Consider the following 17,704-nt stretch of genomic DNA (forward strand, 5'->3'; position numbering starts at 1 on the left):
AAATTAAATTAAAATTAAATTTTAAGAAAAATTCAATCAAATTGATTTATCATTTTTAAAATAAGAATTGATTTTAAATTCTTTTTTAATTTGATTTAAAAAAGAGATTTTAATCAAAATGGGATTTTGGACCTCTTTTGTGAAATCTAAATCACAATTCCACCTAATTTGTTAAGTAGGAGGTGTCTCCCCCCTCTAATGGTGAATTAAATAAAATAATACAGAATTGAGAAGCAATGGGTGAATTATAAATACAAGGAAACATATAGAAATGTCACTGTATCTCTTGCTCTTTGTACCAAAAAGGCAACCACAAGAAACCCAGCATGTAAGGCTAAATAAATCACATGGCACAACAACACCATTCCCACTATAATTTCAGTTTGTAGCAGTTTGTTTAATTCTATTTAAACACATTTTCCAACTTTTAATACAGAAACCAACAGAACTCAAAATGCCTCTGCCATGTTTCTTTAGGATCAGGTACCTCTTTACATCTGCACCTCATTCCCAACTTTTCGCTTCGTTCTGTACCCAAATTGTCGAAACTTCACCCGATTTTCTTTTCTTTCTTTTTCCTTTTCAACGGATAGGATGGTACTGTGTGATTCCTCGTTTCGGGGGCAGCTTCCTCAGAATGAAAAGAACCAGAGAGGATGGTACAATCTCAACCAACTGCACAGATGGAAAAACAAGTAGAACGTCTCATCTCTAACAACAATGTGGCATATTTTTCAGGAAAAAAGTATAAAATACGAAGGAACATAGCATAGCGTATACAAAGAATAACCCCACATCATCGAGCAGAATCTTAAACTTTTAAGGGTAAGGACTTTAATAACAAGGTACATTAAGTGATTAAGATCAATTTAGCTCAACAGAATTATCATTCAAGCCCCACGGAGCATAACCATAATAGTGACACTTGAACTAAATCATTCACCATAGAATACTAATACTCAAAGCAGGAAATACATCTCAAACCAAATATATTGAAAGATAACCGCAATATGGAATTGCAAGGTAAGCGCAGTGCTCGAGGTACTGGCCTCCCAATCTTGAGATTTCTCTCCCGTCCTAAATCACTCCAAAAAAAAAAAAGAAGTCCATCTTCCTCGTTTCCAGAATCTCTATTTATAACCAAATTGCATAACAAATTCCTCTAACTAATTACTAATATATATCCTTATAATACTCTAATAGCATTCCTACGAATCATCATATTGATTAGAATATTCCAAGTCTTTAAAGATTCCAGTAAAACAAACTTCAAGTGAAATATCATAATAGATAAAATGCATTTGACATCTGTGGTCCCAAATTTACCAGGTAGTAAATAAAATTCAGAACCGGATGATCCAAAACATCGAGGTCAGCAGCTTGATCAAAAGCATTAAAGCACATCTACAGCACAAGATAATAAAGTAAGTCGGGATTAAAATGAAGCAAGAGTGGGAATATAGAGCAATTGAAACGCAAAACAATACGCTACTAATTTCAGAGTTTAGTAATAGCTACGATAATAAGCCTCTACGTAGGGATATCAATAAACGAAAATTATTGAGAAGCCTCTATGTAACTTTATTAGAGTAACCTCAATCCTTGAGAAAGGCGTTTTGCTTACCTTGGTAATTGATTAAAGACCAAATTTAAAATGAATGTGAAGTACATTATAAATACCCGGGTCAGTCCTGTTACTGGTACAGAACAACATATCGCTAACCATCGATACAACTATCCTTCTTAGGTTGATTCATATCTTATTTATTGCAATATCTTTCTATGCAAACTCTCATGCACATCAAGTAAAAAATGCAAATTACAATAATTAGCACCTCCATTACAAATGACAGTTTCGAACTTCAAATTTCTCACAGAACTTTTAAAATTTGATCAATCATACTTGAGATGAATTGTTTATTAAGAAACCAATTATAAAGTGACAACATACTAAAACTGAAAAATATCTACTGCAGAGCTGTACGTATATTTGGAACAAATATGGTTAGAACATAGTGATATAAAACAGTAAGAAAAAAAAGAAAAGGGTCCACCATTCATCAGTTAAATATCCAGTCACTCCTATTGGTACTGCATAACAACATTGGAGAGAAGTAGACTCACCATGATGCATCTGACTAGGAAACATGAAAAACATATAGTTGTCACATAGCCAACCTGTCCCACCCAAAACAAGAAAAAATGAGGGGAAAGAGCTTACAGAAAAGATTAAAAAAGGCTCAAACTTCTAAAAAGATGTCTAAAATCCTTATATCTGAACGTAAGTACCTCTTGCAACTTCTTACGTCTTCCTTTGGATTCCACAGGGAAGCGCTGTAACATCAAGAATAATCTATCCAGAGATGATTAAAGAAACTATTAGCAAATTATGTGTAAAATTTCCAAATTTTCAAGACTTATGAATAACCATGCTTTCATGGAGAAAATAAACTGAATAAATACAATGGCATACGAAAAAGAAAAAAATGCCCACAAAAGAAATGAAGAAGAGAGAGAGGCTGTAAGAAAGGTCTCCAATCAAGAAAAATCAAGCAAGATAAAACTAAGTGAATAATTTTTTTTTTTATTTTTAAAAAAGCTTCATAACCGAAGAGGAAGACAGTCGCTTACGTTATATAGAAGCAAAGAAAGAGAAGCCAAAAAAAGGTAAAAACTAATAAAGATCAAATGGTTAACAATTCTGCATAAAAAGGTTATCACATGGTGAGAAAAGTTATCCTTCCTTGCCTCTTCATATATTTTTGACAAAAAAGAAACCTTTCCTAAACTTTCTGATGAAAATAACAAAGAAGGAGGTTCCCACTACAAGAACGGACCCCAACTATACAAAATCAAGTCTAAAGAGTAGTTACAAAAAGCCTTCAAAATCGAAGCCCAACGAGAAACATAAAACCAAACAAGAGACCAAATTTCTCTAGCATCCCTTTCAACCCCTCTAAACACCCTACTATTTCTCTCACCCCACAACACCCAAATAATAGCACAAACACGAGCACATCAAAGAAACTAGTCTCTCTTCCCACACGGCGGATTGAGGAGGAACTCCTCAATCATATTTCTAACATCTTTGTGTCGGGCACTCAACATGCCAAACGTCTGGAAAAAAGAATCCCAAATATAGCTTGCAAAATCACAATGGCAAAGAATATGGTCCAAGTCATCCTCCACCTTCGAACAAAGAATACAGCAAAAAGGCCCAACCATCAGCGGCATCTTCCTCACAAGCCTATCCAATGTATTAAGACGGCCATGAAGAACCTGCCAAGTAAATAATCTCACCTTTCTAGGAACCTTGATCCTCCATAACGACGAAAAGACGGACTCACCAAGAGAAGAGTTAACCAAACACTGAAAAAAGGACTTACATGAGAACCCTTCCAAAGGATTAGGGCCCCAAACTCTCACATCTCTCCTCCAACGAAAAAAGAGATGACTATCAAGAAGAGAAAGGAGAGCCACCATCTCCATCGTCTCTCTATCAGAAAGAGTCCAACGGAACACGAAGGAAAATGTAGAAGAGCTCCCATTCCAAACAAGAAAATTTGTCACAAAATGGTCTTTAAAAGAAGACAGATGATATAACCGGAGAAATAACCCACAGAGAGGTCTCTCCCCCACCCAGTGATCTTCCCAAAAATACGTCTCTCTCCCATCCTCCACCACACACTGAACCCAATGAGTAAAGTCAGGGAGCTCTTTCGAAATATCCTTCATAAGATTCCGGTAGGTGCCTTTAATCCCTTTATCCAACCACTCATAAGTATGAGGGCCATGCTTACTAGCAATAATCCTACGCCAAAGAGAATTGGGTTTAGCAAAAAAGCGCCACAGTCACTTGACTAAAAGTTGATACAATGGTACCTTGAACTTTCAATATGGGAAATTACTCCTAAAATTTAAAAAATGGTACAAACCCTATTAAATATATCTCCATTAATCATTGGGATCAAGTTTCATAAGTTTGAAGGCAAATAATAAATAATTACCTCAACCCTCATAAATTAGGAATACTTTGGAGTTTCAACCTTTATAGTTCAGTGATGGTATCTGCAACATTTAAGTTGTAATTACCAGAACTATAAATGGTTCAAATTCCACAATCAGCAAAAATCTAGGAGGTAATTGCTCAAATTGGATCTTAGGATTGGATTCAGCAGGGAAATGTTCCCACTATATTTTTTTCTAACATTTTTTTTATTGTTTTATAATATAATAAAAAAGAATTTTTTAGTTTGGGTGCCATTAATACTGCTGTTCGCCTTCAGCATCACTGTCGAGTGCCTTGTATGTATCCTTCGCCATCCTGATGTTTCATGTGTTGTCAGCATTCTAAGCATCCAACCCATTTGTTTATGCATTGCAATGCATCAAAGTTCTGGAGGCTTTTGGTTGGTCCCTGCCCTATCCTAATACTATTTTCGATCTTGCTTCATTATTACTGGGTCAACGATTTGGTTGGCTTTGTGCGCTTTCTTTTAGATCCCATGGGACGAGAGGAATGGATGCCTTTTTTGTTACTCTTTTTCCACTTTTGACCATTTTATGGATTTGGTTCTACTTTTTTTTGGGTGCAAAATAAAGCACCCTTTTGAACATTATAGCCTTTATCTTTTTTACTTACCAATTGGTGATCTCTTTTGTAATCAACTTTAGGTGTTTGGTGCATTCCCCTAATTTCATTTATCAATGAAATGTTTCTCTTTTAAAAATAATAATAATAATAATAAAAGAATTTAATTAATTTAAATTATTGTTTTATAATAAAAATATTAACAGAAATAAACAACTATTATGTTTTAAGTTAAAAAATAGAGAAAACAAATTTCTAACTTATTTATTATCTTTAAATATCAATTTCATAAAATTGTACCAAGTATGCTAACTTATTCATGACTAACTTTCTAACCATAATCAAAAGCCCTGTGCTATAATATTTAAAAAAATATTAACAGAAACGTACAACTATTATATTCTAACCATCTGTCTGACCAATCCTGAGAATTATCATGGAAAATTCTCTAATTACATTCAAACCAAATATAAAAACTAAAGCTTTAACTGCATTTGACCATAAAATCTGAGCTCTAGAAGATAGAGGACTGACCAAAACATGCGAAATATTATCCTTTACATTGTTCCCAAAAACCCACAGCAAACCGAAGTTAGAAAATAAGTTCCCCCAGCAATTTCTTGAGAAAGAACAATCAAATAAGAAATGCTGCAAATCTTCTCCATTGGCTAAACACAGTGGACAGATTGAGGGTGAAAGATGTTCACTCCGCATCTTATGTTGCAAAGTAAAAGAGCAATTAAGTGAGTCATAAAGCAAAATCCAAGTCAAAATATTGATTCTTTTGGGACTTTTTGATTTCCAAAGGGCTTTGTACATCACCTTTTCAAGAGGAGTAGAAGCAAGCAAATATTTTGGCAAGGATTTCACCGAGTACCTTCCTGAAGCATCAAAAGTCCATAATCTTGAATTTGGTAAAGAGAAGGGAGACCTTCATGATGCTCCAAACCTTTTGGGCTCGAGGCCATAGGGAGGCAGTAAGAGAACCAAGGTACTCATGATGGAGTTGCCCTTTTTCTCATTTGACTTTTCTCTGTCTTTCACAATTGATCTAGATCTGAGGAAAATAAGGATCACCATTTGAGGGGCAATTCCTAAAGTGAGGGAGATTTATCAGACCATCAAATCTTGAATTCCTCAATGACAGGCATGGAATTGGAGAGGATGGAGTGAGAGAGGGAGGGGAAGACAAAGAAGAATTCTCTTATCAACACACATTTCAGTGAATGAAAGGGGCAGTCAAGGGTGTCGACCCTTGGGTGACAGTGAGGATTCATACTCACATGGGCCCACGACCTTGACCATTAACGTAACTGTTTTTGCCTCATATGTTGGGGTGGATTTTCGGTGGTAGACCTCAACTACTTGATTTCTTCACTAAGTGTGTCGAGATCCTCTTGGATTGTGTGGAGACTAGCACAGGTAGCACTGTGGAAAGCTGCTAAGTTGTCACGAGCCATGCTTACTTGTGCCACCACATGTTCTCCCAAAGTGCAAAGGGATGCTTCTTCCATTGCAACTACACGACCATGATGGTGCTCCACTAGTGTAATCATGGATGAAGCGTAGAAGTTCCTCTTTCTGGACTTAGGATTTCCCTCCTGAACTGCCCTTTTGAAACACCCATTCATTCCTTCAATCATTAGAATCTCGCTTCCAATCTTTGAGTCTTCGATGACAAACTGATGATATCATTTTGAGAATTTGGGATCTAAGAATAACTTGCGAAAATGAGTTTGAGATTCCCCTTTTGAATCAAACTTGACCCGAATACCAATCGATAGAAACAATGGAACCTCCATCTATCTTCACATTTGTATGATGGTGTCCACTTCGGGTATAAGCCCTCATGGCATTGAAGAATGACTCACCTTCAATCCCTCCATCCATGGTTTTGGTTCAAAATGTTATAAATGCTTCCTGGATTAAGATCTAAATGACAGGAGCCTTTTGTCTTAACTTTGTTGTGGCTCCCTCCCTATATGTTCTATTGGAGTATTCTTTCACTTTTCTTGATGAAAATAGTTTTTAAATCTCTCTCACACACACACCACCCAGAAAAGAATAACCGAGTTCAAAAGTCTTTTGCAGAATTGATAAGGGTCGTCTCAACCAATCCATCTCAAGATCTCAAATCTCAATGAACAATATCAAGCAATAACAAAAGAACTGAAATTCTTCGGCAACTGGAAGAATTAACTTCTTTGGTAACACTGAGCATACAATTTATCTTCCACCTTTATTAAATAATGGATCTTTACTCGGACATACGTAGCTTCCCAAATCTAAATATCGTACGTGGCACATGTACCTTTAAAACATAGCAGCTGCTAACAAAATTACTCCTCAATTAAAGAAACACAAACCACGTTTAGAAGTGCATGATGTTCACAGGAATAGTATAAACGAGCAATCAAATATCCATACAAATGCATCTCAATGTGATTTCACAAACTTCCCTTATAATATATGGTTTATAACCAATAAACATGCACATTCTTTCCTTACTTCTCCACAACTGAAAGGATCATTTAAATATATGTAGATCATAAACCAGCAGAAAAAGTAAAGCAGATGCTAATATTACCTTCCCCCATAAATAAGAAAACCAAGGGCAGCAAACAAAGAGACACTAGCAAAGAACATCTTAGAAAGGATGGCCAGTACATGAACAGGATTCCACCACAGTATTAGCCACAATACAATCTGCAAGCAATTCAATCAAAATTTTAGAAAAAGATCAATATTAAATGGGTAACATGTTGGCTATCAACTATGATAATGACCAACTTAGCAGGCAGAACACGAAAGACTGCCAACACGTATATGGTTACACATTGAGTCAATGATCTGCCTTACCATCCAATAAGCCCATGGACTTATTATTCTCAGTTATATTCACTAGATTATGTTTTTTTTTAAACGGAAATAAGACTATTCATTGATATAATGAAAGAGTCTAGCTCAAAGTACATGAGAGGAAACAAAATAAAAACTACAAACTCGCGTATACGAACCAAATTTCATCATATGAATTAAAATTAAAAACATTCCAATTGAACACATATTCCAAATGACTTTAACTCGAACAAACCCGAAATAAAAGAAGAAGCGCTTCCATCGCAACATCTCACAAAGATTGAACTTGACATTATGAAGAGCCAACTGAGAAGGATTGACAAAATTCCCAAACCAAAAGAAGAAAGCAACTGCTTCCAACAAACCTACTGATAGCACCAAATCCTTTTGTGGCCGCTGGCCAGGATCTCCCAAAACAGCAGCGTAACTCAAATCCAAGACCTCCATGCTGAAGAGAAACGAGGTTGAGAAGGCTTCCTTACTCAAGTGAACCATTAATATCCATAATCAGCTCCTCACATATATCTTATCAAAGATTTGCAGACTTTTGAGCGTAACAATTCCTCTAATGATTTTAAATATCAGATGAAGACCATCGCTATTTTCCAAATCTTCACATACTTGGAAAAGGTTCAGCAACTTTCTGAAAAAAATCTTAATCATTCAATAAAATTTCCGTCAACCTCCTTTGATCTGCAATTCCACTCTTATCCAGTCTCTTGATTTACCAAATGCTTCCAAAGAGATCCAATGAAATCCATTAAGTTCCAATTGAATTAATGAAATGTAGATCAATACTAATTCTGGAGGTTAGTTTTTTAAGGAATGTCTCTATGCTATCTTTTGGATGTCTCAATGGGGCCACTAGCATTCACGGTTTTCATTTGCAAGACACATCATAAGAAGATGCTATTTTCTGTAGTTGAAAACCACGTTGCCACTAAAGATGAAAATTTAGAGGGTATTTTGGAGGGAGATAATTGTTAATGTAATTAGTATATTTGATATTATGAATCAAATGAAAGAATTAATTCGATGGTATTGTTAATATTGAAAATACCAGAACAAGCCAACACCCCAATCCCGCATTTCTTTTCTTCACTTTCTATTCTAACTCACAGTTACCCTTTAAGTGGTGAATTATCATTTAAAAAGAACATCTGTACAAGCATCCTTGTGTTCGATTGGAATACTTTCCTACATTACTGGGTAAGGTTTGTTTATGCTTGAGCACACCTAACGCTTACACTAGTTTGTGGTTACTTCTAGTACCATCACTTTATGGCCACAACTGCAAACCACACACACAACCTGCTCCCTTGCTATGGCCTCTCACAACCTAAGGGTTGAATGGACTGCCACATGTGCATCTTTCACTCATCATGGGCACTTCGTTGCTTGACAAAAGAAATTGCATAGCTAACATCCTCCTGTTAGGAAAAGTAAGATCTCACACCACACTCTACTAGGTAATTCCTCTAAATCACTGATTACTATGATCACCTTTTGACCAAATGGTTTCCAAGTTCCACCCTCTCATCAAGCTTTTATACCAATTCCATGCTGACACGATGAAGGTTATCTCAAATCCATCATGTTTGTGTGCTGCCCATCGCTCGATAACAAAGTTGTTACATGTGGAAGTTTGCACTGTACATACACATGCACACAAGAGTCTAGGTAGATTCTTCGGCAAGCATTCTGGATAATAAAGCCAGTGAGGATGTACCAACTGGGGTTCAAAAGTGCTTCAAAACATGGGCCACCAAAATAAACATGAGCTTGTTTATTTAATGGCAGTTACGAAGAGTTACACGCCACCAACATGGTGCAAGGGATAATTATGGGTAGTCTTTTATCGCTGGAATATAACCTTTGTTATTTAGGTGCCTCTCATAGTTAGGGACTCAAGGCCACATGGACTGAGGTGAGTGAATGCAACACACCATGGGCAATTACTCCAACAACCACATTCAAATATGGTAGGCTAAAAAAATTGGCAGTGGGTATCTGGTTCATTGAAGGCATTTTAACAAACAGTGGTGGGTGGAACAATAAGTTGAGATGCTCTCTGATATAGACTAGCTTATGGGACATATAAGCAGAGCCCATTTCGTCTATATTTATAGTCTTTATAGGGAGTGGATAAAGGTTGGTAAAGGGTATTTTTACTGTTCCAATTATCCCGAATGTCCCCAAAGGGTATATTATCCAATTTTTTTGTGTGCTTCCTTGGGTTGCTAGTACTTTTACCTTGCAATGCCGTTAGTCCTTTGTTTAGAGGAGGACTAAGTCAGGGTCTAAGTGCAACACGAGAGAAAAAAATATCTGATTTGGATCTTAGCTTTACTTATTTATTAACAATAGTCATTTTATTTTTTTTTAATTATTTTCAGAAGAAAACGGAAAAAAAAAATGCTGGCTACAAACTAATCAATAAAAAATGTGGAAGAAAGAGATAAAGCGGAAAAAAATTCTGGAAGAGTAAAAAAATTGCTCAAGGAGTATTTTCTTTTTCTTGGCATTTCAATAGAAATAAAATTTAAAAGAAAAAGAAAAAGAAAGAATATAAAAATTTTGTCAATCTTTATGAGATCTAGCAATGAATTTCACCTGAATAACATAGACCACTGCATTTACTGTAAGGAAAGTTGGTCTCAACCCATCAGTCGATACAGCACGTGCCTGAGGAATGTTTTTTTTTGTAAGGTGTATGCAAACAGTTCTATCAAATTTTGAAGAAAAAAAAATATTATGAATTCAAAACAAAATGTCCACCTGGTAGTAAATCTCTGCCCAGAACAGAACCAATAGAGCATAAGTTGTGAAGAAGGCAAGGCTTGGCATGTCAAGCAAGATATGTTGGAGAATCTATACAAGACACACAAACAAGCGAAACATTAAACATGTGATAGGAAAAAGAATCACAAAAGAACAAATTAAGAATCAAACTATACCGGTGGTTCCAAATTCTGCACATCACGGCGAAATACAAAAACAACTGCCCGCACTGCAGTAAGAAACTTTCATTCGCTCAGCCCAGAGATTCATAGAACTCACGACATTTAAAGAAAAAGTATGCAAGGAAAAAAAAAGAATAAAAACGGATGAAATAAACCTCCGTTCACCAAGAAATTGAGAAAATGGAAGACCTTCTGCGTGGTCCAACCATATTCCGGCACCCTCAATTGTATACGGACTAGTTGAACCTAAAACCAAGCATAATAAACATCCTAACATCAAACTTTTGAGAAACAATCGAAATTATCATCCCATCTATCGTTTTACAATTGCCAAAAACCTGTTAGTAAAAATATAATGGAATAATTCCTCTTCGTTCTTTCCCAGAATAGAGAGGGATTATGAATAAGAAACATTAATTTCCTTAAACAAATACCCATAATAAGCCATTGGCATATCTAAATCCAGATGAATTGGTTACGGAATGAAGCAAATATAACAATATAACAACGAAATTAAGGAAACCATCAGCAAGAAACGCCGGGATAATCAAATATTCCATGGAGTAAAAAACAAACCCAATTCCCCCAAATTCAATTCGAAACAGAGAGAAAAAGCATACAAGAGCGACGATGGCGACGACGCCATAGAGAGCGGCGAGGGTGAAGAAGATACGATCCTGCCAAAGGTGAGAATCGTTGATTTCTTGCCACCAACTTGTTGCGTCGGTCAACAAAAACGCCGTCACCGCCGAATTATCAATGCCGACGCTGCTAGTTTCCATGAATCCTCGCCCCCAAAATCGAATTCTGGAGAATTGTGGTTCCTCCGCCAAATTCAACGATGAAAACACACAAAATTTAGCGATCAACCGAGGTTATCGGGCGAGGCAGATGGGTTTGCTTCTCGATTTGGTGGTGAGTGAATATTCTTCGTTTTTCGTATAGGGACAAATATTCTTCTTGCTGGGTTGCGGTATTTTAACGAAATGGGGGGAAATGCTGCAAAAATTAGATAGATCCCCAAAAGCCAAATGGGAAACTATGCGCTATACAACGAAACATATTTCTCTCGTTTCCGGTTATGAATGTTTGGCATAAGTACTCTTTTCAAATCTTTCTTTTATTAAAGTATCTTCATTTCTTAAAACTTCAAAACTAGATTTTTTTTTTTTTTCCAATCAAAATATGGTTAAACTACCATATTGATTAAAAAATTTTGCGACAATCACAAGCTGCCACGTCATCAAAACATATGCTATTTTTGTTAAATATATGGTGATTACTGTGCTTAAAATGAAATTTGGAAATAGATAAATGACAAACTAAACATGTCACATGTCTTTTTTTCTTGTTATCTGACCACAACGATAAGCTTATTGGTTTGATTGAACATGGACCACCATTGATAAATTTGGTTATTGGATTGACTGGGCCTTAAATTATAAATTGGATTTAATTGAGTAATTAAGATGGTTTGGTCCAAATTCCACCCCAATTTCAGCCCATGGTGGAAAATTGATGGCCAGTTTGGATTGACTTCAGAAAAAAAGTTTTTTTTTAAAAAAAATTCATTCTTATTTAAACATTTTTGACAAAAAACTGTTGAAAATATTCTTCAAAAGCTATTTTGAGTAGTTGCCAAACACTATGTTTTTCATAAATGACTTATTTTTTAAATTAAACATTTGAAAATGCATTTCAAACACACTTTGAGTCACATAAAATATTGAGATTAGGCCTAGTTTTGGCTCAAGCACAAGTCCAATTGTTGAGCCCAAAAGACAATCAAGCCCAAGCTCACCTAAGGCCCATGCCTTCATTTTTTGGAATTAGAAGAACTGGAACTCTAAAGCTTTGAAGACTCGAAGATTGAAGCTATAAAGATTAGAAGAATACAACGCTCTTGAAGCTTTGAAGATCAGAAGATTAAAGTTTTGGAAATTCGGAAAAGTGTAACTCTTCTAAAGATCTAAAGACCAAAGCTTTATAGTTCAACTTTTGCTCTCCTAAAGATAAGACTAACGCTCAGAAGACTTCTAGAAGATTAGAAGACTCTTTAAAGCTCTTTGTTGGTTGTAATTATGTTAATGTGTTGTAAAATCATTAAAGGTTTTATTTTATTCTTATTAGGATATTTTCCTTTTATGTATATAGTATTTCTCCTTTATAAAAAGGCATTAGAGCTGTTTGAGGCGTTGAATTGAGATAGAATGTCTAGAGTTTATATGTATGTGGAGTTTCTATTGTTGGGATTGGTGTCCTAATTATCCTGAAGTCTCGTAGTTTGTAATATATACACATTGTTATAAATAAATAAGAGTTTTTTTTTTTTTTTTGGCATTTACTCATATCCAATAAACAAAGCTCCATGGTTATTGTATGTAAACTTAAGCATGTATATGAGATATACAAGTGGATCATGCCTTAAGTGATAACCTAAATAGGTTTGTAGTATAAGAATTAAGGAGGGATACCTGATTCTGGTGACACTACGGATACGACCCACTTTATAGAGGTTTGCAAGTGTTATAAACTACTACATATGGTAGATCCTGACCATTTATGTGGAGACATGCGAGCGGGGGTGTCTTATACAAAGAGTTTGTATAAGACCGGACCCCGAGATAACTAGTCTCTATATATAACGCCGTTGATACTGGAGACTTACATCTCACCTAAACGACCATAGGTGACATGACCTCAATCCCGAGTGTTTTGGGAACTCCTATCTTTGGGGGCGGTCCTTTGATTAGTATGGGTGAGAGTGGCTAGATTGCCAACTCAACTTGTCTACCTTTTTGGGGATTTATCTAATTTGAGAGCTGGAAACTCAGTTACACAAGATGAAATTCACTCATTCCCCAAAGCAGAGGTAAGTAGATAGATTACTCTCTTAAGAGCTGATTCCGGGGCTTGAACATAGTGGCCATAACTTCTATTTAGAAGAGAGGACTCAGTCATAGTAAGATTATGTCATATGTTCATTAGAGAGATCGGTGGTACTTAAGGAGTTAGATGTAACTATAGGGGCATAAAGGTTATTGGCCCAACTGTACTTACGAGCGATCTGTGAAGGGTTATCGCACTGTTGATTGGTTGATATGGACACATAATATATCTATAATAAAGAGAGTTCAATTGTCGATCTTTAGTAGAGTGCCTGGCAGTTAATGAATGGTAGATCCCGTGACTAAAGAGTTTAGTCAGTTATTCACGTACCGTTGGAGCTTCAAGCTACAGGTCTATAAGGTCCCCTTGGTAGCTCAATGGATTCAAGTTGAGAATCAGTTCTTGGTGTTGATTTGAAATGTTCAAATTGACAAGAGGTAATTTGATTATATATGATATGATCGGTGTGATGTATGAGATACATCAAGTGGAGATTAATGTAAATGAGATTTACATTAAGAACTATGAAATAGAAAAAGAGTTATGGTCTATATGTTTCATGAGATGAAATATTAAAATTATAGGTTATAAATATACTATGGTAAGTTGGTTACCATATATATATTTATAATAATATTAATTATTGGATAATTATCTCTTTTTCTCTAATAACCAATTGAGTGGGAGGTTACTGGTAGTTTCATGGTAACTGTGAGATAAAAAGGAAAAATGTTTTCCTAAATTTAAGTAGATTTGAGAAAGTTTCTATTCTTGGGAAGTTACTCACGGAAAGGCTATCAAGTGAATGAGATTTACTAAACGACAGCTGAAGAGAGACTATACGATCGTGGAGTGACACTACACAATAGTTCACTTAGCTGGCCGATACCTAAACGATCGTGCAGCTTTTGCTAAATGATCGCAGAGCTTCTTTTAAACGATTGGGCATTGTCTATACGATAGACCTTGTCATCTCCCACTTGCTCAATCGTTTATACGATTGTTCCTTTAGTCTCGTCCTCTAACCAAGTCCACACTGAGCCCATGTTTCTGGATTCTCACACCGAGAATACCAAGGTAGCCATTGTGGTGGTGTCTTACTCAACTCGACATTATTCGAGGTTTTTGGAGGCCGTTCGCTGTGTTCGTGGTCTTGGAGTTCGTTGTGTTTGTGATTGCTGTGATCGTGCTATGTTGCGGTCGAAGAGATCGAGCGTTCGTGTGTTGCAGTCTTCGAGTATGTTCGAGAATTTGTGATCAAGGGTGTTGAAGATGAGTCTTTAAAGATATGTGTAATTCTTCCCTTGATCTTAGTAAAGCATGCTCTAGTTTCGTTTTGTGCATAGCTTGTATGTTTCTGTTTCTTGATTGTAATTGGTAATGTTCATATATGAATGGAATTTGGAACGATCATTTGGCTGCTCATGGAAATCCTCATGTCCGATTTCCTTCACCTATATAGTGGAGTTTATATGTCTGTGTTTGGAGTGTAGAATTATTTTGTCTGAGTTCATATGTTTGTGTTTAGGGTGTAGAGTTATCTTGTGCAGTTTTTAAACTCTAAATAATCTGCTTTTATGATTGCTATTTTTGTTTTGAAAATTTTTTATTCAATAATTCTATTCATCTTTATTTGAATAAAATATGGATTGCAATTTTTTCTTTTAATTTTTAAAGCTTTTCTTTCTTTCTTTCTTTCTTTTCTGAATATTGAACAATAATTCACCCATTACATTTCTTGCAGAAAAATGATTAAATAAAATGAGAAACCAAAGAGAAATCAAAACTTCTAATTCATAATTTTTCTCCATAAATTTCATTATCACATTCTTCTTTTTATTCTTTTTCATATTGTTTCTTTGTATTTTTACTATATCATGATTTTTTTTATTTGAATCTCTTCTATCATCTTAGCAGCTAATAAAATGTCGCCATATTTCTTCAATAATTTCACTTTCAATTCCTCCAAATTTAAAGGTTCATTAGAGAACAAATCTTCCATTTTTTACTAATTCTTGCTAGAAAATGATCCAGGAAAAAAAATCTTTATTTTATCCTTTTTTTTTTGTTATATGTTGCATACTTTTCAACTACATACATACTTTTCGTCTAAATATTTTTAACACTCATTTGATATGTGAATTCAATTAAATAAAAATATATTTTACAAATTTTTACGTATAAATATTGCACTTAATGTAGACAAAATACTGGATTTTATATAATCAATAATCCTACAACATATTTTAATAGTTATCAGTTTTATAATAGTTGAAAGTGGTGTTCGAAGTTGATTATCAAAGATGATTTTTGCTGGAGGTTATAGTCGGAGATGGTTATTGGAGTCTAAAGTTGGTAGCATGAAGGTGGTATTGAAGTTGGTCATCAAAGTTTGTTTTCAGAGGTGGTTTTCGAAGCTCGGAGTTGGTTACACGTAGGTGGTCGTCGAAGTTGATCATCGAAGATGATTTTTGTTGGAGTTTGTAGACGAAGGTGGTTGTTGGAGGCCAAGTTGATTGCATAAAGGTGGTATTAGAGTTGGTTGCTGGAGTTTGTCATTGGAGGTGGTTGTTGAAACCTCGAGTTGGTCGTTGGAGGTGCTCGCTCGAAGGTGGTCATCGAAGTTGATCATCGATGGTGATTTTAGTCAAAGTTTGTAGTTGGAGGTGGTTGTTGGAGCTTTAAAGGTGGTTGCTGGAGTTGTCATCAGAGTTTGTTGTTCGAGGTGGTTACTGAAGCCTCAAATTGGTCGCGCAAAGGTAGTCATTGGAGTTGGGTCACCGGAGTTGTCGTCTGAAAGTGGTTGTCGGAGCCCAAAATTGGTTGTCGGGAGTTGGTCGCACGAAGGTTGTCAAAGCCTGAAGTTGGTTGCTAGAGTTGTCATTATGAAAGAGTTAAATAACATGCATCGGAAGTATCAAGGATCCATAAGCATTCTAATTCACTAATTTTGGCCAAAAACTAAAGCATGCTCTTCTAAAAAGTGGGTTTTCAGAATATACCTTTGATGAACTATCCAAGAAAACATTTGTACAGCTGCTGTCTTCACTTGATATCACCGTGAACCACCTGAAAGCCTTCCCTACTATGCTCTTAGAGCTTTAGGCAGGGTTGTGGGACTCAAGAACAACTTGAAGATGTGAAGAAGCAAGAAGAGCTCACAGTAGCCGATTGAAGAAGACAATTTCTTCTTCACAGATAATTTTCTCTCAAAATTCTGCATTCCCCTTTCTCCAACGATCCAATCTTATTTATATTTAGTAGATGAACATGCAATAAGATGCATGACTTACAACTCATGCTTGGAGAATCAAAGTAGAGAGGATAATGGCCTTTGTGTGAGCATGAAGATGAAGGTAATAGAGAAAATTGAATCCCCATTTTATGCAACCATGCAAAACCAATTTTCCATTTTCTTTTAAAACAAAAAATGGTTTTAAAACCATTTTAATACAAAAATGATTTTCTTTAATTAATTTCATAAATTAATTTAAAATATTAATTAATTTAATATCAAATATTAAATTAATTTTTGCACAATAATCATCTTTATATATTTAAATCATATTTAAATATATTTTCTCTTGTTCCATTTAATTTGAACGTTTCAAATTAATTTCTCAAGCTACCCTAAAGCTTATCCATTTACAAGCTAGTAGGGAGACCTCGCGGACCTACAAATCATGGGCTCCAACGATTCGAGATTAATCAGCTAAACTTATTAGTCTGATCTAACTCCTGTTCGTTAACTAATGGGACACTCCACTATAGGCCATAATTGAACTCCTCTCACTGTAGATATATTATGTCCACTTAATAACCATAATCAGTAAGTCGATTCTTCACAGGTTATTCGTAATCACAGCTAGGTCAAAAATACCGTTTTACCCTTGTGACTCACTTAAAGGTAAATGCCTCAAATAAATCCAACGAGTAACTAATAATCCGGTTATACAGAAAAAAGTAGCTATCATGCCCTTGAGGAAAGGAAAACGATTCTATTTTTGAATTATCCCAATGAGCCGTTTATCGAATCATTGCAATTGTTTCGATTCCTATGATACAGAAAAAGCTGATTCAAAATCGTGGTGTAACGTGTATCCCCTCCTGTCTCAATTCATCCTATTTCATCAGATCCGGGATGTAGTCAAAATAAAAAACTCATTGGAAAGAAAAAAGGATCTCTTTTTTGAGCCCCATCCTAACGAAATTCATTTGATTGATACAGACTCAATAGAATTTGATCAATCCTTTTTTCTGTCGTTAAGGTGGAGAACTTTGGCACTGAATCCAGGTATTCAGGAAGAACAGATTGTTCCAGCTCGATTGCATATCCCTACGGGTTTTCCAAATTAATCCTGCGGATACGTATAAGTATTTTATAGAAATTATATATATTCTA

General features: G+C 35.5%; 1 protein-coding gene across 1 annotated transcript; it reads right to left on the reverse strand.

Moving 5' to 3' along the window:
• Positions 1 to 226: 226 nt before the first annotated feature.
• On the reverse strand, positions 227 to 11,495 carry LOC120081527 (protein TOM THREE HOMOLOG 1-like). The gene is made up of 10 exons (XM_039036485.1): positions 11,034 to 11,495; positions 10,569 to 10,659; positions 10,408 to 10,460; positions 10,229 to 10,321; positions 10,064 to 10,135; positions 7,179 to 7,297; positions 2,290 to 2,353; positions 2,125 to 2,178; positions 1,327 to 1,404; positions 227 to 675 (listed from the first exon to the last, which is right to left on the reverse strand). The coding sequence occupies exons 1-10, from the start codon at positions 11,193 to 11,195 to the stop codon at positions 583 to 585; spliced, it is 879 nt and encodes a 292-aa protein (XP_038892413.1). The 5' UTR covers positions 11,196 to 11,495; the 3' UTR covers positions 227 to 582.
• Between the last annotated feature and the right edge of the window lie 6,209 nt (positions 11,496 to 17,704).

This window comes from Benincasa hispida, chromosome 7, assembly GCF_009727055.1.
Source record: "Benincasa hispida cultivar B227 chromosome 7, ASM972705v1, whole genome shotgun sequence".
NCBI lineage: Eukaryota > Viridiplantae > Streptophyta > Magnoliopsida > Cucurbitales > Cucurbitaceae > Benincasa > Benincasa hispida.